Source organism: Gavialis gangeticus, unplaced genomic scaffold (assembly GCF_001723915.1).
Source record: "Gavialis gangeticus isolate Ggan-Ray unplaced genomic scaffold, GavGan_comp1, whole genome shotgun sequence".
Lineage (NCBI taxonomy): Eukaryota > Metazoa > Chordata > Crocodylia > Gavialidae > Gavialis > Gavialis gangeticus.
Genome location: NW_017729006.1, coordinates 10,941,524 through 10,966,214, shown reverse-complemented (window position 1 = coordinate 10,966,214; position 24,691 = coordinate 10,941,524). Strand labels below are relative to the sequence as shown.

Sequence of the window (24,691 nt, the reverse complement as noted above, 5' to 3'; positions counted from 1 at the left end):
TACCAGCAACTTCCTTGCTGCCTCAGGTGTTCAGCTGTTGGCTGAGAGGGTTATCACAAGACTGTCATCTTGGCAGCAGCATAGCATGTATTACTTCCGAGCTTGCTGCTTTTCCACGTGAAGAAATTGGCTTCCTCCCCCCCCCCTTAAGACATGCACCCCATTTTGGGGTGGGGAAACTGATTTTTGAGAGGAGAGGGGTCTGTAGTATAAAAGTTAAATCTCTGGTGGTTGCCATTTTCCTACTGATGACTTAGTGTTGTACCCTTGCAGTACATTTGAAGTGTATAAGTAAAGTGGCAAATGAGCTGTAGTAAGCAAGGAAACCTTAAACGTTTGATTTGAAGGATGGTCTTTAAGAAATAATGTGGTTGTGGGAAAAGTACCTTCTGTTTTTAAACCTAACTCCTGTGTACTTTTTTTTTAATAGGCCAAAAGCCAGTCTTAACGGATGTTCAGGCAGAATTGGACAGAATTTCACGAAAACCTGAACTGGTTTCTCCTACAACACCTACGTCCCCTACAGAAGGTGAAGCATCTTGAAGACACCAAATAAAGCCATTTATTCTGTTTCTTTTCTGAGATAATTCAAACTTGCCTCTGCCTCTTCCTTCAGTGACTGGAACTAAGGAGCCGAAATTCCTTTTTCAGAGAAGGACAAACAATTATCTTGATCTTGTGTGTTGCCCAACTTCACAAAAGGGAGCTGTACAGATGGGGAAAAATATCACACTGTGTTGGACTACTGTTAACAGTGCAATTTGACAAAGAATTAACTAATTCATGAATTTTGTTGAAAAGTCCATGTAATTCTGTAATATTGCAAGTATGTCCACTTTAATCATATACTGTTTCAAGGCTGTCTAGAGTTGGAAAATGGATATGCAGCATGGGCACTTAATTTATATTGGTATCCCAAACTATTCTAGTTGAGTTTAATACAATCTTAAACAGATTTAACTTCTGAGGGAGAGAACTAGTTTTGCTGGAACGAAAGATAATCATTTGTTATAATTTTGTGCACCAACAATAACTAAAAATTTTAATACTTCATTTGGAATATGGCTGCAAACATATTTGATCTCATGTGAGATTTATGCAGCATCCAAAAACTTTGGCTAAACTTTTGTTCAAGAATAATTTTTTTTAAAGTATTGGCCAGCTTATGGGTTTGTTTATTTTATAATTTCTGACACCGAATAAAAGATGTATAAAGAGAAAAGCAGAGGTTAAATGTACAGATTATCAGTATCCTGATTTTTGTCTATAATATATATGGCTCAGCCTTAACATCCCCCTTGTTTCCCACACAAGTTATGGTTTTTAAAATCAGTCATCAAAACTGTAATTGGTTAATAAAGTATTCTCTGCATTCAAATTTCAATAATTCATATTGCTTTCTGTTGTATGTTAATTGAAGCATTTAACGCATTCACTTTCAAAGGCTAAATACTTAAGAATATTCAGCTTTTGTTCTGCTAACTGACACTGGTTCAGCTTTAAGCCTTCCAACAATTTGCCACTGTCAGAGAAACCATTAGGTCTGCATACTGACACCATCTTGCGCTAACATTTTTAGGAGTGAAGCAAACTTGCCAGATTTCTGTAATTTATGTGGTCTGTCTACATAACACAGTGCAACACTACTGGGATGTTAGTTTCCTTTAAATGCTTTTTTTTTTTTTCAGTAACTTTCTAAATAAGCAAATTGTGCATAATATACTGTGTGTGGTTGGTTTGGTTTGTTTGCACATGCTTCCTCCCTCCTCCCCTCAGTTTGTGGGAGATTTCTCTCATATTGAGTTTATGGTCTCAAGTTTTTTTTTCTTAAAGTGACCAATAAATACTAATTCTTTATTCAACTGATTCTATGGGTAGGCTTTTTAAAAGCTCAACTAGTAAGCTCTTAAGCAAGTTACTGCAGGCAGAATGCAGTGCTATGTAAGTACTCGACCTAGCTCAGGTACATAAAATTTTCTTTTCAATTCCAGTGACTTTCCCAATAAAACTTTGTAATGTTTACATCCTAATATTAATGTTGAGTATAGTGATATACTTAACATTAATTGAAGTTCCTATTTCCAAACCAGAGTTACAAAAGTTTCAAAGTAGTCTGTATACCTAAGTAACTTTTTCACTTTCTTGAAACCAGCATAACAATGCGCTTTATTTTGGCCTAAGCTTCCAAGGGGTTTGTTTAGCTGTTTGTAGGTGCTAGTGATCTGAGATTAAACGGAGTCAGTTTAGCTAACAGATTATTTAAATAGTAGCCTGTTTGTTCTTTTGAGTTGCTTTATTCAATCTTGGAAGTAACAAATCTAGGATGCAATGATAGCAGACTTTTGCCACCATAATAGTGATCCAGTTGTTTCCCAACAGGAATAAAAATATAGCATTAAATGTTTTTTTCATGTAAGGTTTTCTAGCCATTGACCCATGGCATGTCACTCTTTACCCAACTTGCTCTGTGTACCCATGTATAATACTTTCTCAGCATGGTATTTAACATGTGTATAGGAATTTGTCTGGCTCTTGAAATAACCAGCGTGTTTTCCTGGCTAAATTTCAGTGGTCCGCAGTACCGCAGCACATGTTTTCAGAGGCTGAAACTTTAGAATTCTAGCATACTTAAATTTCAACACTATTTTTATACTATTCAGTTTTTGCCAGAAAGTCTTTCAGTTTGCAAACACTTGAGTTTTGTTCAAGTGTCTCATGTCAAGGGATCAGAGATCCATTCTGAAGTGGGACAAATAGCTCCAGGGTTAAGGTCCATTACACTTCTTGTGGATTCCTTTTTAGAATTAAAATTTCTTTATGAAATGTCATTAAATCTAAAATTCTATTGTGGTATATTTTTAAGCTACTGAGTATCATCCTAGCTGTTCCTTTTCAGGGATAAAAGAAGACCTAGAAGGATGTTGGGGTATCCTCAGTACTTGGGTTCATCCTCTTCATTTTGAGGAAAATACACCAAAAATTGTAACTTAAAGTACTTGATAATAAAGTAGTAGTTTATTCCATTGGGAGAGAGATAAGCAACTGATGTGAAACTCTGTTTTACAACTAAGCAGTTATTACTTGCTCTAAAACAGCACCTCAAAACACAAAACGAAACATTAATTGTAAATACCTGTCCTCTTTATATTCCAGTGCACAGTGACTCAAATGCCATTTAGAGTAGTTTAGTATTTTCTGCAGTAGGCTTGAATGTCCTTTTTGAATCTTGACAACTGAAGCACTGGGAATTTTAAGTCAATAATTAGCGAAGGATTTGCCTAAACTATTGTTTTGTTTCTATTGTAAATGGATGTCAACCCCACATTTTCAGGTTCAATTTTAGGAAAAACTTCTTTCCTTGAATAGGAGTCCCAGTATCAATCAAGACCTTTAAATGCTGTTGCCCTCTTAAAATCCTACAGGAGAATCAAATAACCATGAAAAGAATGCAAAGGAGTAAATGGGTATAGGTTGTAGCTGTCTTGGTCTGAAGACATAAGCAGACAAGGGTTTTTTTGGGTAAATCTGATTTATTAGAACAACTCAAAAAGTTGGAAAAATTCTTAGCAAGCTTTCAGCTATAAATACCCTTTGTCAGGCATAAGGCTGAAGTTGGTTCCTTATGCCTGGTTCCCTATTCCTGGTTCCTTTTTCAAAGCTAATCTAGACATAATAAAAACTTGTTAATAATAAATTACATATCCTAAAGAGACAGAATTTCATTACTTATGCATATGTACTAATTAAGTTGTAAAATAATATCTCGTATCACATACAGAGCCCTAAACAAAGGTCAGATTAGGATGATATTATGGGGCAAAACACTTCTTGGGCCACCCCAAATATAGTGGTGATGCCACTGGGGGACCACCCTAGTCACTGTGCTAAGTGCATGGAACTGAATAAGGAATGGGATTTTGGGATGGGATTATACCCAGAAATCCTTCTTGGACCACCCCAGACTATGCCTTTGTGCCCCTGGGGGATGCTTCTGGACATCTCTGACCACAGATTTGCCTGGCCCAAAACACAGTTTAGCTGCACCAGGTTGCCAAGTGTTACCACCCCAGACACTGCTAAGTATATGGAATTGAATAAGGAGCTGGATTTTGGGCTGGGATTAGACCCAGGAATCCTTTGGCCACTCAAGATCACACCTCCGTGGCACCCAGGAGACTCTCCTGGACATCTCTGACAAGAGACATGCCCGGCCCAAAGTGTGGTTTTGCTGTGCCAGGCTGCCAACTGACACTACTTGCCAGACACTCTGCTAAGTATCTGGATGCAAACAAGGAACTGGATTTTGGGCTGGGATTAGACCCAGAAATCCTTCTTGGTCCACACCAGGCCATATCCTTGTGCCACCAGGGGATGCTTCTAGACATCTATGACCACAGATTTGCCTGGCCCAAAAAATGGTTTGGCTGTGCCAGACTACCCACAGACAGCACACCAAGCCAGTGTGCTAAGTATATGGAACCAAATGAACTGGATTATGGGCTGGGATTAGACCCAGAAATCCTTCTTGGGCCACCCCAGACCACACCTCTGTGCCACTGGGGGACTCTCCTGGACATCTCTGAATAAAGACGTGCCTGAACCAAAGCGCAGTTTTGCCTTGCCAGGCTGCCAACTTACACCACCCTTACCACTGTGCTAAGTGCATGGACCCAAGTATGGAACTGGAATTTGGAATGGAATGATAGCTAGAAATCCTTCTTGGGCCACCCCAAAACATAACTCTATGGTCCTGGGAGACGGTCCTGGATGTCTCTGACCAGGGTCTTGCCTGGCCCAAAGCATGGTTTAGCCACCCCCAGTTGCCAACTGTCACCACCTCCCAGACACTGTGCTAAGTATATGGAACTGAATAAGGAACTGGATTTTGGGCAGGATTATACCCAGAAATCCTTCTTGGGCCACCCTAGACCATGTCCCTGTGCCACTGAGGAACACTCCTGGACATCTCTGACTAGAGACTTGCCCGGCCCCGAGTGCGGTTTGGCTGTCCCAGGCTGTCAACTGACAGCACCCAAGCCAGTGTGCTATGTATATGGAATTGAATAAGGCACTGGATTATGGGCTGGGATTATACCAATATATTCTTCTTGGGCCATCCCAGACCACATTTCTGTGGCACTGGGGGGCACAGTACTGGATATCTCTGACCAGAGGCTTGCCTGGCCCAAAACATGGTTTAGCCTCCCCAGGTTGCCAACTGACACCACCACCCAGACATTGTGCTAAGTATCTGGATTCAAATAAGGAACTGGATTTTGGGCAGGGATTATTCCCAGAAATCCTTCTTAGGCCACCCCAGACCATACCATGGTGCCACCAAGGGACTCTTCTGGACATCTCTGACTAGGGACTTGCCAGCCTAAAGCGCAGTTAGGGCGTATCAGGCTGCCAATAGCACCCCAGCCACTGTGCTAAGTACATGGAACCAAATAAAGAACTGGACTATGGGCTGTGATTATACTCAGAAATCCTTCTTGGTCCACCCCAGACCACACCTCTGTGGCACTGGGGGGCTCTCGTGGACGTCTCTGACCAGAAACTTGCCTGGCCCAAGGTGTGGTTTGGCCACACCAGGCTACCAACTGACACCACTACAGCCATGGTGCTAAATACATGGATCCAAATAAGGAACTCGATTTTGGACTGAGATTATACCTAGAAATCCATCTTGGGCCACCCCATGACATGCCTCTGTGGTCCTGGGAGAATGTCCTGGACATCTGACCAAAGACTTGCCTGACCCAAAGTACAGTTTGGCTGTGCCAGCCTGCCAACTGACAGCACCCTCCCAGACACTTTGCTAAGTATATGGACTTGAATGAGGAACTGGGTTTTGAGCTGGGATTATACCTAGAAATCCTTCTTGTGCCACCCCACACCATGTCTCTGTGACACTGGGAGACTCTGCTGGACATCTGACACGAGAGACTTGCCCAGCCCTAAACGCAGTTTGACCATGTCAGACTGTCAAATGATAGCACCCCCTTCCCCTCTCTCCCTCTCTGCCACCCATCTCCCTGTCCCTACTAGTATTCTGGCGGGCATCCAGGATGGGCGGCCACCATGATACCCCATTGGCCCTCAGGCAGGAAGGTAAGGGGCAGCCCAGCTGCTCGGATACCTGGGGTACGTTCCCCACCGCCAAAATTCCCCGGCAGCAGTGCAAACTTGGGCCCACGCAGCATGTGCCACCCAGCCAATTACTGCCTCCCCCCCTCGGGGGTGCATACACAGCTGGCTAGAAGCATTACGACAGACATACAGACAGACAGACAGACTAAGCCTTTTATAATGTTAATGGATATAGGGACTGCAATTACTAGCATGGCATGAAGAAACTGCGCTCTGGGCCAGGCAAGACTCTGGTCAGGGATGTCTGGGGGAGTCCACCAGTGCCACAGTCATAGTGTGAGGTGGCCAAGAAGGATTTCCATTTCTAATCCCAGCCCAAAAATAGTTCCCTATTCAAACCATTGTCCTTAGTACAGTTGCTGGAGGGGTGGTGTGTTCTGAGTTGACAGCGTGGCAGAGCCAAACTGTGCTTTGGGCCAGACAATACTCTGGTCGGGGCTGCCCGGGAGAATCGCCCAGTGCTCCAGAGTCATAGAGTGGGGTGGCCCAACAAGGACTTCCATCTCAAATCCCAGCCCCAAAAACGGTTCCTTATTCGAGCAATTATACTTAGAACAGTGGCTGGGGTGCTGTCAGATAGCAGCAGGGCATGGCCAAACCATGTTTTGGGCCGAGCAAATCTCTGGTCAAAGATGTCCAAGAGAGTCCTCTGGGGGCACATAGGTATGCCATAGGGTGGCCCAAGCAGGATTTCTAGCTGTAATCCTAACCCAAAAGCCTGTTCCTTATTTGGGTCCATATATCTAGCACAGTGGCTGGGGTGCTGTCAGTTAGCACCCTGGCACAGCCAAACTGCCCTTTGGTCCAGGCAAGTTTCTATTCAGAGATGTCCAAAAGTGCCCCCCGTGGCACTGAGGTATGGTCTGGGGTGGCCTAAGAAGGATTTGTGGGTATAATCCCAGCGCAAATCCAGTTCCTTATTCAGATCCATATACTTTGCACTGTGGCTGGAGGCTGTCAATTGGCAGCCTGGCACATCCAAGCTGCACTTTGGGCCGGGCAAGTCTGTCCTGAGCAATGTGCAGGACAGTCCTCCAGTGCCATAGAGGCATGGCGTGGGGTGTCTTAAAAAGGATTTCTGGGTATAATCCTGCCCAAAATCCAGTTCCTTTTTCAGTTCCATATACTTAGCACAGTGTCTTGGGGCTGGTGACAGTTGGCAACTAGGGGTGGCTAAACCGCGCTTTAGGCCAGGCATGTCTTTATTCAGAGATGTCCAGGAGAGTCCCCCAGTGGCACAGAGGTGTGGTCTGGGGTGGCCCAAGAAGGATTTCTGGGTCTAATCCCAGCCCATAATCCGGTTCCTTATTTGGTTCCATATACTTAGCACACTGGCTTGGTGTGCTGTCTGTGGGCAGCCTGGCACAGCCAAACTGTGTTTTGGGCCAGGCAAATCTGTAGTCAGAGATGTCCAGAAGCATCCCTTGGTGGCACAGGGATATGGTCTGGGATGATCTAAGAAGGATTTCTGGGTCTAATCCCAGCCCAAAATCCAGTTCCTTTTTCAGGGTCAGATACTTAGCACAGCATCTGGGGGATGGCGTTAGTTGTCAGCCTGGCACTGCCAAACTGCACTTTGGGCCGGGCATGTCTCTTGTCAGAGATGTCCAAGAGAGTCCCCCGATGCCACAGAGGTGTGGTCTGGGGTGGCCTAAGAAGGATTTCTGGGTATAATCCCAGCCCAAAATCCAGTTCCTTATTCAGTTGTATGTATTAAGCACAGTGGCTGGGGTGCTGTCTGTTGGCAGCCTGACAAGTCTCTGGTCACAGATATCCAGGACAGTCCCCCAATGGCACAGAAGAATTCTGTTGGCTGGCCCAAGCAGAATTTCTAGCCATAATCCCAACCCGTAAGCTAGTTCTTTATTCAAGCCATTATACTGAGTATAGTGGGCATTGGGGCTGTTAGTCGGCAGCCTGGCACGGGCAAACCGTGCTTTGGTCTGAGTGGGACTGTGGTCAGGGTTCTTTGGGACAGTCCCCCAGTGGCATCACCATGAAATATGGGGTGGCCCAAGAAGTGTTTTGCCCCATAATCTCATCCTAATCTGACCTTCGTTTAGGGCTCTGTTCTTGATGTGAGATATTATTTTACATATTAATTAGTACATATGCATAGGTAATCCAATTCTGTCTCTTTAGGATGTGTAATTCATTAAGAACAAGTTTTTATTGGGTCTAGATTAGCTTTGAAAAAGGAACCAGGTACCGGGAATAAGGAACTGGGAATAAGGAACCAACTTCAGCCTCATTTGTCAGGCTGAGGAAGCATTCGCATTTGGTGTGTGCTCTTCCTAGACGGAATTAATAGTAAAAAAGCCAAAGGCTGGTATGCATGCAAGAAAGCCAATCAGTGAAGATGTAAATTAAGGGGAGGCTGGGGCCAGCAACTGTGCTGGCCCCAGCAGCCTTGCCTGGGGCCTCCCGCAGCAGGAAGCCTGATCCACAATTAGGCTCCTGCTTTGGGCAGTGCACACTGCCACCATGCATGCTGCTGCAGTTGTTTTTTTTGGTATGTGTTTTCTGACCCCAGGATCTCCAAGAATCAACCCCCTCCTTCCCCATGCTGCAAGGTATGTGTGGTGCCTACTGCACATCCATGCTTGTCTGGACACAGCCTTGATAGCAGCTATAACGTGATTCTTCTTTTCTTTATTTAGGCAATTGTCTGCATATCCTAGGACCTTCCCAGTGAGGTCTGGACAAGTTCTAACTTAGGCAGTCCTACTGGCTGACCTCCTCTGAGATGTGGGCCAGTATAACTGCTGCTTTTTCTCACTTGCTACTTATTCATGCCGCCAGGGCTATACTGAAGTGTTGCTAGTATAGTTAAATTGGCTAGGGATTTTTTTTTTAAACCTCTGCTTCCTCCCCCCTCCCCCCCTCACCTTCTGGTTGCATCTGTACCAGCAGTTTCTCCAGCATACCTCTGCCAAAAGAAGGATGCTGATGCTTGTCAGGTTTAGTGAGGAGTGTACGGGAGGTGGTTTAGCTACTCCAGCAGAAAATTCTGTTGTGTTGCCATGTGCTGTATTTACACCAGGGGGCTGTGCTGACCTAGCTGCTAAACAAAAGGTATTGCTCAGTGTTTCCCAACCAGTGTGCCGTGCACAAAAGCGTGCCGTCAGAAATGAACAGGCGTGCCGCTGAATTTTGCCATGGCAATGAGCTACAATAGGTATGAGGCTGGGGAATGCCTTAACAGGTGTGCCACGGAAAAACTATTAATGTAAGTGTGCCTTTAGGCTGGTAAAGTTTGGGAAACACTGCTTTTTTTCAACCTGTGGTCTAAGGCAAAAGAGGACTGTGATCAATCGAAAGTGTGTGAATACCCATTTGCAATTCAAAGGGGTTTGCACCCCCATTAGAAACTTCCAAAGGGGTCTACACTGCTGTTCACTTTTTTTTTTAGGGATCTGCAAATGGAAGAAGGTTGAAAACCCCTGCTCTTGACAGCACAGATCCTAAGCTACCTCTCAAGTGTCTGAGTGCATTGAGTGTGGCCCTGTTCGAGCCCCTGAAGAATCCCTTAATGCATCTACTTTTGCATGTAGTTAGCCTTAAAATAGTGTCACAAAAAGCAGGGACATCCACCCACCTTCTTTGTATTGGTGATTTTTTTGAGGACCTGAGTAGGGTGTAACATACCGGATCATGCTTGGCCTCTTAAATGCCTACCAGGCAGCAGAGACCCCCGCGCCCTAGTGGAGCCGAGAGCGCTCAGCCCTCCGGCCGGCGAGTGCCAGGGGCTGCCCCTCGGAAAAGGAGGCGGCGGCGATGCCCCGTGCCGGCAGGCCTCAGCAGTCCCCCTAGGTGAGGCGCTCCTTGGAAAATCCCAGATCTTTTCTCGGTAGGAAACCAAGCAAGCGGCATTTCTGTTGCAGCCCGCGCCTGAGGGCTTTGTGTTGACACCTCGGGGTTTGTTTCGTGACCGGCAGTTGTAAAGCTGGGGGACAGACGGCGGCCGAGGCGGGGTAGCGCGTCGGTCTGAAAGCTCCTTCACGCGCGGACTGACTAGAGCGGGTCGAGAGCCCCGCCCTGCCCCCGCGCCGGCCCGCGTGGGGGCGCTGTGAAGGACGAGGGGCGGGCGGATCTGCTGCGTTAGGCCGCTTCCGCCTGCCCCGCCCCTCCGCGCCGCGCCGCCCCACGCCTTTTGCTTTCGCTTTGGCAGCGGCGACCATGGAGAACGGCGCGGTGTACGAGGACACCACGGAGCCCCAAGATGCCCGCGCCTGCCGCTTCTGCTCCCCCCACCTGGGCCGCCTGCGTCTTGCCCTCAAGGCTCTGCAACTGGTGAGCGGGGCGGAGGCGGGGGGACCTCGGCCCCGGGCTGTGCCCAGCGCGGCCCTCAGAGGCTGAGGGGATGCAGGCGGGGGCAGAGGTTGCCCTGAGCCTTCCCCGGGCCAGGGGTGCGGGAGGGGGGTGTTGTGAGAAGGGTGCTTGGTGTTTGGCAGTGAAAGCTGCCTCCACAAAGCTGTAAGTATCACTGTATTGACTGACAAATTTCTTTGGGTAGGTGCCATATCTTTTATTAGACCGGTTAAATGGTTGGAAAAATTCTTTGCAAAGTTGCGGGCACGAACGCCGCGGGCCCCCCCTGGAGGCAGGGTGACTGCCTGCAGGCATCGGTGTCAGCGGCGGGGAGGTGGAGACCGTCCATAGGCGCTTCTTTCAACCAACAACTATATTGACCCTATTTCCCTCCCCACCCCTTGCACCTCATGCCTGAGCTCTCCCTCATTCCCTAACTGCTTTCTTCCCTTAAACTTTTTAATTGGTGCTGGTCTCCCCCTCCCCTCCCCATACAAAATAATACTAGTGGGGCGGGTAGGGTGCGAATTACAGGGGATGAGAGCCCCCCTATAAGATTTGAAAAATCATAATGCGGGGGGGGAGGGTCTCCAAGCAGATTGCTCCTTCACTTAGGTGGACTTGTTAATCAGTGAATTGGTTTAAGTGTTTTTGCAGACCTCTCCAAGAGTCAAAGTGTAATTCGAACCCTGAGGGTGGGTGGATCTAGGATTTTGAAGAGCAGGGTGCAGGCAGTGAGGTGCAACACCACACATATTTTTCCCCAGTTAAAACTAAGCTGGAAGCTTCACTACTAGGATGAAGGCCTTAGGGCCCAATGATTCAGTCTGAGGGAGAAGCAGAAACAAACCTACCTTCATTGGAATGAGTTTAAAACAGTCTGCTGGGTGCTGATAGAGGAACTTCCTGACCAGGAGCACCTGAGCAGGATGGCAGAAGAAAGGCGAGCTTCAATGGTGGACCATCAAGACTGTTAAAAAGGACAGGTTTTTTAACAACGCCTGGAATGAGGAGTCTAGAAAGGAGCAGGTAGATTATAATGAGCCATGAAGTTCGTGGGCTCTCTGGGCACTGCTTGCCTCAGAATGCTGCTGCCACTGCCAGGCAGTTGGCTTTAGATATTGGGTGGAGCAGGAAACTAAAGTGCACCTGTTAGTACAGAGAAGTGAAGGAGGTTAGGGAAGGGCATTATCCTATCCAAATTTAAAACAGACCCTAAAATAAAATCCTAACCAAATTACAAGTCAGCATAGTTGGTCCTTCACTGATATTCATACAGCCGCCGTGTACTTCAGAGGAAGTTTAACTTTATCTAAAAAGTCTAGCTTTGAAAAAATTAAAACGCTGACAAAATAGCCTAAATCCAGTGCTGCGTAAGAAATGCTGATCTTTTAAAGGCTGGAAAGGAAGATGACTCACTGGTATTGCAGCTATAATATAATATTTGCAACAGATTCAAATATTGGAATCTGCCTCTGAAGAGGGAGGCATCTTCACAGTACTAGCATGCCATGTTTCAAATTATCTCAGTCTGCTGTAGATTCAGATAAATTAGAGGAGAGAGCACAGTCCAGTGTGACTGTCACCTCAGTACTTGTGCTCATACCATTTTAATCTGAAATTAAGATGGGCTGAACCCACATGGAAAATGTAATGCTTTGCACTAAAAAATCCTTTAACATAAGTGTCAGTAGACCGTAGTGACACCTCATTCTAGGGACATTCTGGGTCATCTAGTCCAGTCCATTCCTGACACAGGAAACTACAGTATGTAATAATTCATGCATGTCTTAAGCTCTGTCTAAAACCAAAAATCATTAGAAGGATATTCCAGAGCTTCCCTCCTCTGATGGTTGTTATGGTGAACAGCTGTAGCATGAGTGGGGAAATACAGTGCATCACTTCAAGTCAGAGAATCTTAAACCCTTTAGGCTTTTGATGTGTATTTTATAATGTCTCTTGATTTTTATTTTTAAATGTGGAAGATAGCTCATAAATGAACTTTAATAAGCTCCCAGATACAATCCATTTAGAACATCCTTCTGTCCTTTTATCTTTTATCCATTTTACTGCATCAGCTCACCAGTGAGTTTTTGGCATAGCATCTGACAAGTGTTCAATCCTAACTCTTAAAGCACTGATTCTCAACCAGGGTCATCCTGGGGTGCCTTGATATCCTTTTAAGGATATGCATATACCTAAACATGATTCACAAGATAAACTCAGATTTCAAACAGGAATCTGGTGTCAAAACCATTCAGACCTGTTGCAGTCTTTCTGAGTTTTTTTTCAGTTTAGTATTTTCCCATAGTCAAGCAGTAGGTGAAAGTGAAGAGCTGGCATTTTCCAAGGGATGACTTGAGTCTAAAAAGGTTGAGAACCACTGTCCTAGGGCATCTAAAATATCACATATATGGAGTCTCTGAAAATGCTGTTTGCTGTGATTAATGGCAAGAGCAGCAGCCTAGACCTTAACAAGGAGGTAGTGAAACCCAAATGGAAAAGGGCATCCAATAATAGATACAGTTAATAGGAACTGACTCTGATGTGAATGACTTTTGAGTCTGAAATACGTCATCGCCATGAGAGCACCAGGTGGTTTCCACCTCTTGTTTTTATTTGGGCATTGCCAAAAAAGGAAGCAATCAAAATTTTAAAATGCATGACCATCACTTGAAAAAAGATACAAAGTACTGGTAAGAGAAAGCACTTAGTATTTTTTAAAGTTATACTTAAAAAGAATTTTTGAAGAACCCTGTAACAATCTTGAAGCTAACACTATTTCAGCTATTTTGGGGGTTAACTTGTACTTTTTGTTTTAATGCTTATCACGAAACAAACTTCTGGAAACACCTAGACTGGTATAAACAGTCCTGTTGACTTATGTAGTAGACTGCTCACATGCCTGTGTTTACTTGGCTGGGGCATTTCTCTTTAAAAGCTTTTCTAGGAAGGAAGGAAATAAATTGCTAGGGCCAATCTTAAGCAAGACGGGAAACTGGTAGACCTCTATGGGTGCAAACTTGATATTTCTAAGGCTTTGGCAGTTTATTACTGGAGCCTATCAGTGGCAGGGAGACAAAAAGGGAAGGTATCAAGAGCAAGACTTCCTTTGTACTCCCCAATAGGCAGCTAATTTTTTTTCTTTTACCTTGACTCCCCTTTCTTGAAATATACAAATTGTTGAGTCCTTGGCCAGAGCACAAATCCTGAATCAATCTTTAAGATAATTTTAGGTGAAGATGAGTGACATACCACTTTATAAGGAAGCAAATCTGTGTCTTTATATTTTATTAAAATATATTGAATTAAAATATATTTATTACAAATCCTGAAAACTGCTGCTTTTGAAAATCTGGTAAACATGATACTGCAATCTTTTGAGAAGCAAAGTGATCTAATAGATGGGACACTGGGGTAGGACTCAGGGGACTTGAGTTCAACTCCTGAAACTACTGGTGACCTGCTGCACAGCTTTGGCCAGGTCTTGTTACCTGTTTGTTTCTGAACCATTTCCTGTATTGTCTGTTTAGCTCTTTGGGGTAGAGACTGTCTTACTGTAGTTGTATACTAGACAGCATTTTGGTATTTCTAGAGATAGTTGTGTGTATAATAATATGCATAACAATAACTTCAAGTTAATATTGTACAGTCAACTATCTAGTATGCTTTTAAGTAGGATGTTGCTTCATCAGATCACCTGCGACTTCACTGTGACAGTGTTCCCTAAAATACAGTAAAACCAATTGCAGGAAGTTACTTTCCAGATTTAAGTTCCATCATATTCAGGTATTACTGTGGGATCACTTTTCTCCTAATTTATAAATGCACATAGTAATACAAGTGTATTACTGACTGCTTCTGTTGAAGCTTCTCTTTGGAGCACCTTATTTTTGGATCCCCTTGTGGCAGGTTTGTGCCCCAGGGGCAGCTATGACACCCCCCTGATGGCTGCGTAGCTCTTTCCCAGCTCAGTCTCTATTGTAGCCCTCCCTTAATTGCTTACCAGCTATGCTTTGTTTTTACTAGAGGTTGAATAATTGAGGCTGCCTACAGGCCTTAAGAGTGAGCTTTAGTCCATTTGCTAAGACCCCCAATAGCCTCAATTCAACCCTTAAAATCAAAGAGCCCTCTTGACTGGTCTGTGCCTCTGCAGTGCACCTGTAGCTTTAAGGGCTATGTTTGGATCGCCCCACCAGGGGACCTGTAACCTTAAGGGCTCAATGTGTAGCTCCATTCCTGCCCTACACCATGACCCAAACCTCCTGGGGGTCTCTCTTTGGTGTTGCCAGTTTATACACTCAGTCCCTTTGGGCCTGTGGACCCCCAGTCCCTTACAGAAGTTCAGAGGAAGGCCACAGGCCCCTGGTCACACACGCAGCCCCTCCTCCAGGCTCTCAGACTCCTAGTCCTGCATGCAGCCCCTCCTCTGGGCTCTTGGCCCCCTTAATCCAACTTTTAGCCCTTCTCTGGACTTGGGGACCCTCTAGTCCAACTTAGACCCCTCCAGCCTGGCTCAATCTTTCCCTGGGCACATGGATCCTCTGGTCCAGGTCCATAGGTGCCTGGACCCCTTACTGGGCCCCACTCTCAGTCTGTGGGCTTCTGAGGTACCAGTTTTCTTCTAAGTAGGCTTTGAGCTTGCCACAGCAGAGCTCAAGGTTAAGCCGCCGGTGCCACTTAAATAGAAAAGAAGCTTCTTAGCCCTCTGGCAGATACCTCAGACCCTCTCTACCTGCTGATAAAAGCCCCATCTTTCTCTGCCCAGGTGACCTGCCTCTGTTCCCAAGCCTGCAGAGTTGTTTACATAAATGCAGGTCCCTTCAGGAGCCCTGCTACTCCCATAAAGATGTAACGGCCAAAGCAATATTGGGAACAATGGGCACATTTACACAAGATGCTTAATGCACAGCAGACTAATTCTACTGCACATTAGCATAGCAGGTAAAGCCCATGCTAAAGTACTAATGTGCAGTAGATTTAATCTAATGCGCATTAACATCACTAAAAAAGCACTCACCTATGCTAATGCGCAGTAGTGCCAAGTACAGTGCATTAAGTTAGTGCCTGTTATTATAGGTACTAAATCTAATACGCCATACTTACAGCGCATTATCGAACATGTAGATGTGCCCATTGTGTTTCTTATGGAGTTCAGTTGCTTAATATGAAAATAATCTTATTTGCTACCTAAAATCTGGTTCAAATTCTTTGCATAAGTAGATAGGGAAAGACATGTTATGCCAAGATCTTAGATCTGAATTTGTACCTAAAGTCATAATATTTGTCATCTAAGTGGGGAATTAAAAACAAAAGTTTGCGTGTAAAAATACTAATGCATAACCTCAGACTAAAAAGGAGCGTCATCAAGTGTCATCAATGAGAGATGCGTTCTGGTTTTTCAGTTGTTCACTTCCTGCACAAGCTGTACTATATAGGACACTTGTAACAGAAGCATCTTTGATTAGCAGCCTTCAATATAATTCTAAACCAGAAGATTTCATTTGTGAGGTGTCACTGTTGACTCCAACAACAGTCCTTAAGCTCTTACAGTCCTATACCTCTACAGCTTTTCATTGTGTAGAAAGGCTATCGTAGAGATGGGGCATTCTTAAACTAACTACTAGCTGTATATATGATGTTGGCATCAATGAATGACTTGCCCTCAAGTGAAAAAGGAGGTATTCATTTCTGGTATGCATGGACAGAACTATAAGGATAATGATTTAAAAATAGCAAAAAACCTTTTACAGCTCACGTTTCACTGTTATGTCATGCATACTGTAGATGTAGTAATCCTAAAGCTGGGGGGAAAGTCAGGAGAGAATTTGGGTACCCGTTTCCTGATTGTTAGTGCAGAAGATCTCTCTGCTCTGTACAGGTTAGTCTATAGGTCTGGAGCGGGCATTCGTCACAGCATTTCTTCATGGCAATTTAAACCAAAATTACCACTGTTCAAAAGTTGTGCTGAGAAGATTTGCTGTGTATCTGGTGACAGGGACCTCAATGGCAATATAGCTTTCTGAGGAGCTTCTTGTAGGGAAGGGTTAAGGAAATAGGGTGGAGGCATTTGTCCATCTTAGGTGCTTTTGCCCAGGGAGGCTTTTGGAGGTGAAATTAGTATCCATGATAATGCTTCTGGGGAAACAGAATGCACTATGTGGAAACTGGTCCCTGTTTGAGGAAAACCCATATATTTGCACAGTGATAAAATAGGGTCCTAGCTTCCAGACTCCTCCTTCTTGTCCAGATCTACTCCCTGCCCCCCTTATTTATTTATTTTTTTGTAATTTTGCACTTTTAGAGAAAGGTAAGGGCTTGACTCTATGTACACAAACTTGCAGAGACAATAGGGGTGATGGGTGGGTAGTCAGGTCTGTTATCTCTCTATACTACTGTTAACAAGGATGTTATTTCTGGAGACACAAATCCACAGTTTGAAAACTGAAACTAAGCATCACAGAGATGCTTAATGGGATCTTTTAGACTGAGCACTAAGTCCCATTGGGTCGAGTGGTTTTCTTTAATCTTTGCTAATCTATAGAGGAGCCTCTGGGAACCTCCTAAGATTGGGCCCCTAATATAGTGCATGGCCTGTTGTGACCTATTTATAAAACTTTTCTAAAAAAGTTACATGAATATATTGTCTCAAATAGTATATAATTAGAAGTTATAATCCTTATTGCATGATGATATCTTTGAGCTTTAACATATCTTAAATTAAAATTATCTTTATATAGGTTTTTTTTAAAAAAGCATCCTAACAAAAAATATAAAACATATGATTAAATAAAAAAAAATCTGATTTAAATAAAAAAAAATCCAGGTTTTTTTTTAACTTTGATTTTTATCTATCCTGTTAGCAAATGTTAATAATCCTTGTGGTGTTAGAGAAGACAAAGAATCATCAACTCTTGCTCCAAAGTTGTTGTTATACACATGGAGGGGCTGGTAAGAGCCTCAAGAGATGATGTAGTCCAAGACTACTGACCTTTCAGGCACCCTGGGGCCACATACCACACAGGCCAGACTCAGGGCTGCAGACCACCCGGGTGCCCCCTGGCACAGTGTGGGCAGCTTGGATTCTCCTGTCTCCCAGCCGCATTGGCAACACAGGCAGTGCAGTGCTCCTGTGTTGCACATGCAGTGGGCAGGGGGAGGAATGCTCACACAGTATGGACAGCTGGTAGAGGGGGGAAGCTGGGCTGCCTAGTGCCCCTCCTCCACTGTACAGCATCTCTGCACCATGACACCATGACCATCTCTGCAAAATAGGCAACCTAGCTCTCCCTGCACAGTCAGGAGGGTGTGTGTTGTGGTGCACACATCTGGAAAGGGGAAGTCCAGAGGCCCAGCTTCCCACTCCGTGCAGCTGCTGCATACACAGCACTGACAGCCCAGCTCCCCCTTCTCCTAGCCATGTAGGCTTCCCCCCACCCGCTGCTGCACTTGCAAGAACCCCCCACAACTGTACACACCACCCGCTTGCAGTGTGACAGTGGGTCCCTTCTTTGCCACGTGCACAGCTTGGGCACTTCAGCCCCTTCTGGGGTGGATGACAGGGGCCCACAGGCCACTTGCTAATCTCTCAAGGGCTGCCATTGGACGTTGTAGTCCATCCACCTGCTGTAAGACATGCTCCAGTGTACTTGGATCATCTCTGACGATGAACTTTATTTGAATGGTATTGGATTTAGGATGCATCCTTTGGGGATGCAGTTTAAGAAGTCCTCCTTGTTTGTTAGTGTAGCAATAAAACTAATCCAAGTAGATTTTTTTTCAAACAGTTGTGCACTCCTCTTTTAGTGGAATCATAGATAAGTAGGGCTGGAAGGGGCTCCTTTTAACTTGCCCCAGGTAAAGCAGGGGGATGACAGCACTGTCAGTGTCCTGCTAATATAAGGACAGAAAAATGCTTGTTAAAATATGCTTAAGGTCCAAGGAAGAGGACCATGCCTTCCATTTCAGAGGAAAGTAAAATAACCCAACACTCTGTGTCCTGATCTCAAATATGGTGATTGTTCTCCCTGAACAGAGAAGCAAGACCCTCTAGCCTGGAATCTGTTTGTTTTCTAAGTCCCAGCAGGACTATTGGCACGCCCCAGTCAAAATCTCCAGCCTTGGCTGTGGCCAACACCCAATGTTTCTGAGGAAGGTGGGGGGAAAAAGAAAGAAAAGAAAACCCAGACACTATATGGCAACAATCAGATCCTGGAAACATGGGATAATCAGACCCTTCTATTCTACTCCGGGGACCCCAAATAGAGTTCAATACATTGCATAACCTAAGTAAGAGACCAGAAATCCCTTTTCTGTCACTTGTTTCCTTTCTTAAACTTGCCCCAGCTCCTTTCATCTTTCATAACCAAGCTGGTTGTGGAGTTCTGCTTCATTCTTTTGCTACTAGGCATGGTAGTCTTCTATTTCCACCTGCTTTGGGCTGCAGAACTCTTTATGGCAATGCTCGGGGAGGTCTTGGGGTCAGTCTCCTAGCTTTTGAGTTGTATTCACAGTACACTCCAGGCATTGCTACTCCTGAATCATCCCTGATCAGTGTTTATCCAAGCTTATTTTCAAAACTGTCAAAGGAGATTCTGCAGCTTCCCTAAGCAGTTGGTTCCACTGCCTCACTCCTCTAACAATGAGAGAAGTTTTTTCCTGACACAATTTAAGCCTACTGTGTTGCAATTTAAAGCCGTTTCTGTGCATCCTGCCCCCTCTGCAGCAAGAGAGACTTAAGTTGTCTCCCTCTTCATAGCAGCTTTTTGGATATTTGAAGGCTACTGTCATGTTTCCCCTTAATTGCCTTTTCTGCAAGCTAAACATGCTTATTAATTGTCCCCACCTTTCCTTGTATGGTTTGTCTCCAGTCCTCTGTATCACTTGTTCCATCTGCCTTTGGACTGTCCAACTTCTCCATATCTTTTTCAAAATGCAGAGCCCAGACCTGCACACAGTACTCTAAATGAGGCCTAACCAGCACTGTCACCTCCTGTGGCTTACACCTAATAGTTCGGTAATTTAATATAGATTGATCCTGGTTATTTGGGTCTTGGAGCTCTGTTCTGAGTTGGGTTAGCATGTATTTTCTCATCTAATGTTTTTTCTTTGTCTAGGGAAGGCAGTTGATTTCAGTTTTCAGTGCTAGTAAAGAATAGGATCTATGACCAAAAACATAAGAAATATATGCTGAGAAATAATCATATTGTTTTAGTTGCTGAGCTCTAGTTCTTTCTATTCCTGAGATGCATTAAGTTTGTTACTGTTAAGTATTCAATATAAAATATTAATCTGAAGTGTTGTCACTTGGGCATGGTTTAGATTGTGGAATTTACAGTCCAAAAGTACTGAGCCTATATGTACCGTAGGAAAATTCAGGATGGAGGCTTCCATTCTTATCCTTGCAGGGGACGCATTCAATATTATCTTCAAGTTACTTAATTGTACAAATAAATGCCAGCAATTAACATTTCAAAACTTTGAGATATGAACAAGGCCTTAGAAAACCTTGGGGAAACCAGCATTTTAACAGAGGAACTTTGGCCTTGGAGATGAATCTAACCTAATTCAATTACATGGTCAAAAGAAAGAAGCAGTGTGCTTGGTAAGGCATTCTAAAGCACAGAAGAAATCATTTTAAACTGGCAGGAGGTGATGTTAAGTTGTAGCATCTCTCTTGCAAGTTTTGCTTTTTCCATTGAACACTTTAAAACGCATTTAAGCACATAACTTTGGAGTCAGGGACGAGTGTTATGTTAAATGTTATGTTACGTACAGCTAAATCCTGAATTCTCAATAAATCTGGTGGACATTAGTAGTGCTGGAAGTATAATGCCATTGGCTTTTAATCTTGTTCACTCTGGTGAATTACAGGATCCTGATTTTGCTATTTTGCAATTCTGCATTTTGTAGCATCGACAGATTCCATGTTTTAGACAGGTCTCTTACTCTTGCATCTACCCACACCTATTTCGAATAGAGTTAGATCAGGGTAGGCAACAGTTTTTGGCTGGAGTGCTGAAAACCCCCACAATGCCTACCTTGGAAGGTGCTGGCATGCCAGAAAAACAAAATGAGGGCAGGGGGTACATGGCAGGATGCCCTGCTTGTGCCCCTTGCCCCCCACCCAAAGCCCTTGCCCTCCAGCCCTGCTCATGACCCTTGCCCCCCCGCCCTGCTCATGACCTTTGCCCCCCCGTCCGGCTGCTGTGTCCCCTACCCAAGGCCCCTGCCTCCCCAGCCCTGCTCATAACCCTTGCCTCCCACCCAAAGCACACTAGGAAATCTGGTCGTCGCACCAGATGACAAAGCTAACCTATTTAACAATTTCTTTGCCTCCATTTTTCTGAGCAGGGACTGGGTCACCCTCCCCCTCTGGGACCCCTGCAGGCCCCAGGGGAGGTGCACCCAGGCCTAGGGTCAGGGAGGATCTAGTCAGGGAACTTCTGGAGGGACTGGATGTATTTAAATGCTGGTTCTGTTGATCTTCACCCCAGAGTGCTGAGGGAATTAGCAGAGGTCATTGCGGGACCCCTGGCACGGCTTTATGAGCACTTGTGGTGCTCTGGTGTGGTGCCAGAGATCTGGAAAAGGGCCAATGTGGTTCCCATTTTCAAAAAAGGGAGGAAGGAGGACCCAGGAAACTATACGCCAGTTAGTCTTACCTTGATCCTGGGTAAGCTTTTTGAGAGAATTATCCTGGTGTGTGTCCGCGAGGGGCCAGCAGGGGAGCTTATGCTTAGGGGCGACCAACATGGGTTCATTAGAGGCAGGTCCTGTCAGACCAACCTGGTGGCCTTCTGTGACCAGGTCACAAAATCCTTAGACACAGGTGTAGCAGTGGACATAGTATTTCTGGACTTTAGGAAGGCCTTCGACACTGTCTCTCACCCCATTCTCATTAAAAAACTAGGGGGCTGTGGTGTCAACACCTACACAGTCAATTGGGTCACTAACTGGCTGGAGGGTCACACCCCACCATTGTGCACAACCCTAGGGAAAGCATGGGGATCACAGTTGTGCCAAGGCTGTGCTTGGGGCAGGCGGCAGCAGTGCTGGGAGGGGTGGCCACAGGGTGAACTAGTGCCACTTCAAAACTACCAACGCCACTGCCACCCACCCCATTCCCGCCTGTCCTGAGCACACCCCCAGCCCCATACCCTCTGCTGGGAAGAGGCTGAGCAGCTCCGCCCCACTCCCAATGGGGTCGCTTTCACTGCCCTGGCTGTGCAGTGCCTGCGTCTGCCCCAGCTCCACTCCCTCCCTCGCCACAGAGGCCTTGATCTGCACCCCGCCCCCAACTTACTGACCAGACACTGCTCTCCAGGGTGCTGGGCTGCATTCCTGGCTGCATGCATGCTGCAGCTGCGCACATGCATACAGCATTTAGTGGTGACATTATTGACTACACCGGCAAAAAAAGCCGATTGCCAGTAATGTTAATTTTCCTTTTATTGGTGCCAATCCAATAGGTGATTGATATATTGGTGCATATCTACTACCCAGACTTCACTGCACTGTATATCTAAAGAAAAAAAGCCAATTACCCTTTAAAGAAAACTTTAAATACAAATGTTTGAATACCAGATTTGAGAACCAGGCTCCCCACAAACAAGAAATGTTTCTCTGTTTTGAAGGAAGTAGATAAAAGAATCTTTCCCCTAGCTGCATACCCTCAACTAAAATTTGCTACATAGATGCCATTTTTTCCCCCCACAAGGTCGCTATATATCTGCTGTTGTAGGAACTGTTTATTATAATATTATTCTACTTAAAAGAATATTTAAAAAATTATGCATAATTTACTGTGTAACTCTTGATGCCTGTTCCGATAACGGGCGTGTCAAATTATAACGGAACTGAATAAATGACACTTTTAGGTCTACCAGATTTGTAAGCTATTTTATGATATTCTCTAAGCTTTTGTGCAACAATTTTGTTTGCAATTGTCATTTTGGCCACTGTCCTACTGCTAGACTTCCCCACCCTACATAGCCAACATCAGGTACAAAAACTATTAGTGTGGCTTCACTAGCCTAAGACATTCAGGTACAGAAAGCTTGACTGGCCATAAAATTAAAGGTACATTGATAATGCCTTTTTTTCCCATGCCCAACCAGTCACCTCGGTAAAAATAATTCCTTGTATCCTAGGTAGCCTTCCTAACTGCTGGGCTTACCTTTACTTAGGCATTTACCAAATACTACTCTCTGGGAGCTCCCTGCTAGGAAAGAGCAGGACCAATTTAGAGTGGTCCCATGAATACTAACCAGGTTTTATCAGCATTTCATTCACAGTCAACTGTATCAAAGGCCACTGCAAGATTTAGTAAGATCAGCAGGTCACAATTACTCCTGCTGATGTCCAAGTAAAGATCCTTGACCAATGCCACGAGCATATTCTTTGTGCTATATGCTCCGGGGCAAAAGCCAGATTGGCAAGGGTCCGGAAATCTGATGGCATCCAGATGCACCTGGAGCTGTCCAGAGACCATGCATTCAGCAACCTTTCACAAAAAGGAGAGACTGGAGGCAGGACAGTAACTGGCTGGGAGGCAGTCAGCATTCAAGCTTATTGAGTAGGAGCTGGACAGGACTCGGCCTGCATTATCTAATAAAACATGTTCACATACCCACCACCTCTCACAGGCTCTGTCCAAATTCAGGCAAATTTCAGATTTATATTTTACATCTCTTGCTGTAACAGCAGAGGTTACAATAGAGATGAGCATTTTACCAGCACTCTAGTTGTTATCATCTAACTCAGGGCTCAGCAACCCCTAGCACACATGCCAAGCATGGCATATGAGGCCATTTTCCTCACCACGCGTTGGGGCCAGGGAGGCAGCAGCTGTTTGCAGCCTCTCGCCTGCAGCCGGCTCCAGCTCTGAGTAGCTGCTGCCAGCCAGGAGCAGGCAGCTGGGATGCTGCAAGCCTTGCTGGGAGCAGCCTGGGCTCTGTGGCTATCAGCAGCTACCGAGAGCCGGGGCCAGCTGCAGCCTGGAGGCTACAAACAGCTGCTGCCTCCCCAGGCCCAGTGGGTGGTGCAGTGCCAGCACCTGCTGTCTTCCTGGAGCCCAGGCCGGGGGACAGCTGGGGCCAGGCCAGGAGGGCAGCAGCTGTTTGTAGCCTCCCGGCTGCAGCCAGCCCCAGCTCTGGGTAGCTGCTGATAGCCACGGAGTCCGGGCTGCTCTCATGGAAGCCCTGCTGCAAGCAGGCCAGGCTCTGTGGCTGTCAGCAGCCACCCAGAACCTAAGGCAGCTAGAAACAACTGCTGCCTCTCCGCCCCAGCCCCAGCTGCCTCCCAGTCCCAAACCCAGCCCTGGGCTCTGGGGATGCAGCACATACCAACAATGCTCCCCACGCTGTACTCCCCTCACCACTTCTGCAAAGCAGTGTTGGAACCTGGTGTAGCAGGGCACAGTGGGGGTGGAGAAAGCTGCCTGCCTGCTCCCAGCTCCCCACTGCCCTGCCACCCTTCCCCTGCAGGCAGGGGCATCAGAGAAGGGCACAACCCTGCGCTGCTGCCCACGCTGCTGCTGTGCACACTGGGGAAGTGTGGCAGGGCAGCGGGGAGCTGGGAACAGGCAGCTTTCTGTGCTCACTGCTGTGCTCTCATGCCGGGTTCCAGTGTTGCTTTGCAGAAGCAGTGAGGGCAGCACAGCGAGGAGCATCGCCTTTATGTGCTGCCTCCCCAGAGCCCGGTCTGGGGCTGGAAGGCAGCTGGGGCCCTGGCCGGGGCAGAGAGGCAGCAGATGTCTGCAGCTGGCCCAGGTTCTGCATAGCTGCTGACAACCACAGAGCCCGGGCTGTGGGGAAGCAGGTCTGGGGGACAGGGGCTTTCATAGTTTCATAGTTGGTAGGCTTAGAAGGGACCTGAGCAGATCCTTAAGTCCGACCCCTTGCCATGCCAGGAAAGAGTACTGGGGTCAAACGACCCTGGCAAGGTGTACATCTAGCCTCCTCTTAAAGACCCCCAGGGTAGGAGCCAGTACCACTTCTCTTGGAAGTTGGTTCCAGATCCTAACTGCCCTGACAGTGAAGTAGCGCCTCCTGATGTCTAGTCTGAATCTACCCTCTGCCAGCTTGTGACTGTTATTTCTAGTCCCTCCTGGTAGTGCTTGGGGGAACAGGGACTCCCCCAATGCCTGCTGGTCCCCCCTGACCAGTTTGTAAACGGCCACTAGATCCCCCCCTAGCCTTCTCTTGTGGAGGCTGAACAGGTTCAG

At 45.9% G+C, this 24,691-nt stretch overlaps 2 protein-coding genes across 2 annotated transcripts in view; both read left to right on the top strand.

The window, feature by feature from the left end:
* DYNC1LI1 (dynein cytoplasmic 1 light intermediate chain 1) overlaps positions 1–1,387 on the top strand; it is a 60,108-nt gene extending 58,721 nt beyond the window's left edge. The window contains exon 13 of the mRNA XM_019508803.1: positions 431–1,387. Within this exon, the coding sequence (XP_019364348.1) occupies positions 431–543 (113 nt within the window). The 3' untranslated portion in view covers positions 544–1,387. The remainder of the gene's footprint in view (positions 1–430) is intronic.
* Positions 1,388–10,298: 8,911 nt separating this feature from the next.
* The window catches only part of CMTM6 (CKLF like MARVEL transmembrane domain containing 6), a 28,030-nt gene continuing 13,637 nt past the window's right edge, over positions 10,299–24,691 (top strand). Inside the window, exon 1 of the mRNA XM_019508801.1 lies at positions 10,299–10,446. Coding sequence (XP_019364346.1) covers positions 10,333–10,446 — 114 coding nt within the window. The 5' untranslated portion in view covers positions 10,299–10,332. The remainder of the gene's footprint in view (positions 10,447–24,691) is intronic.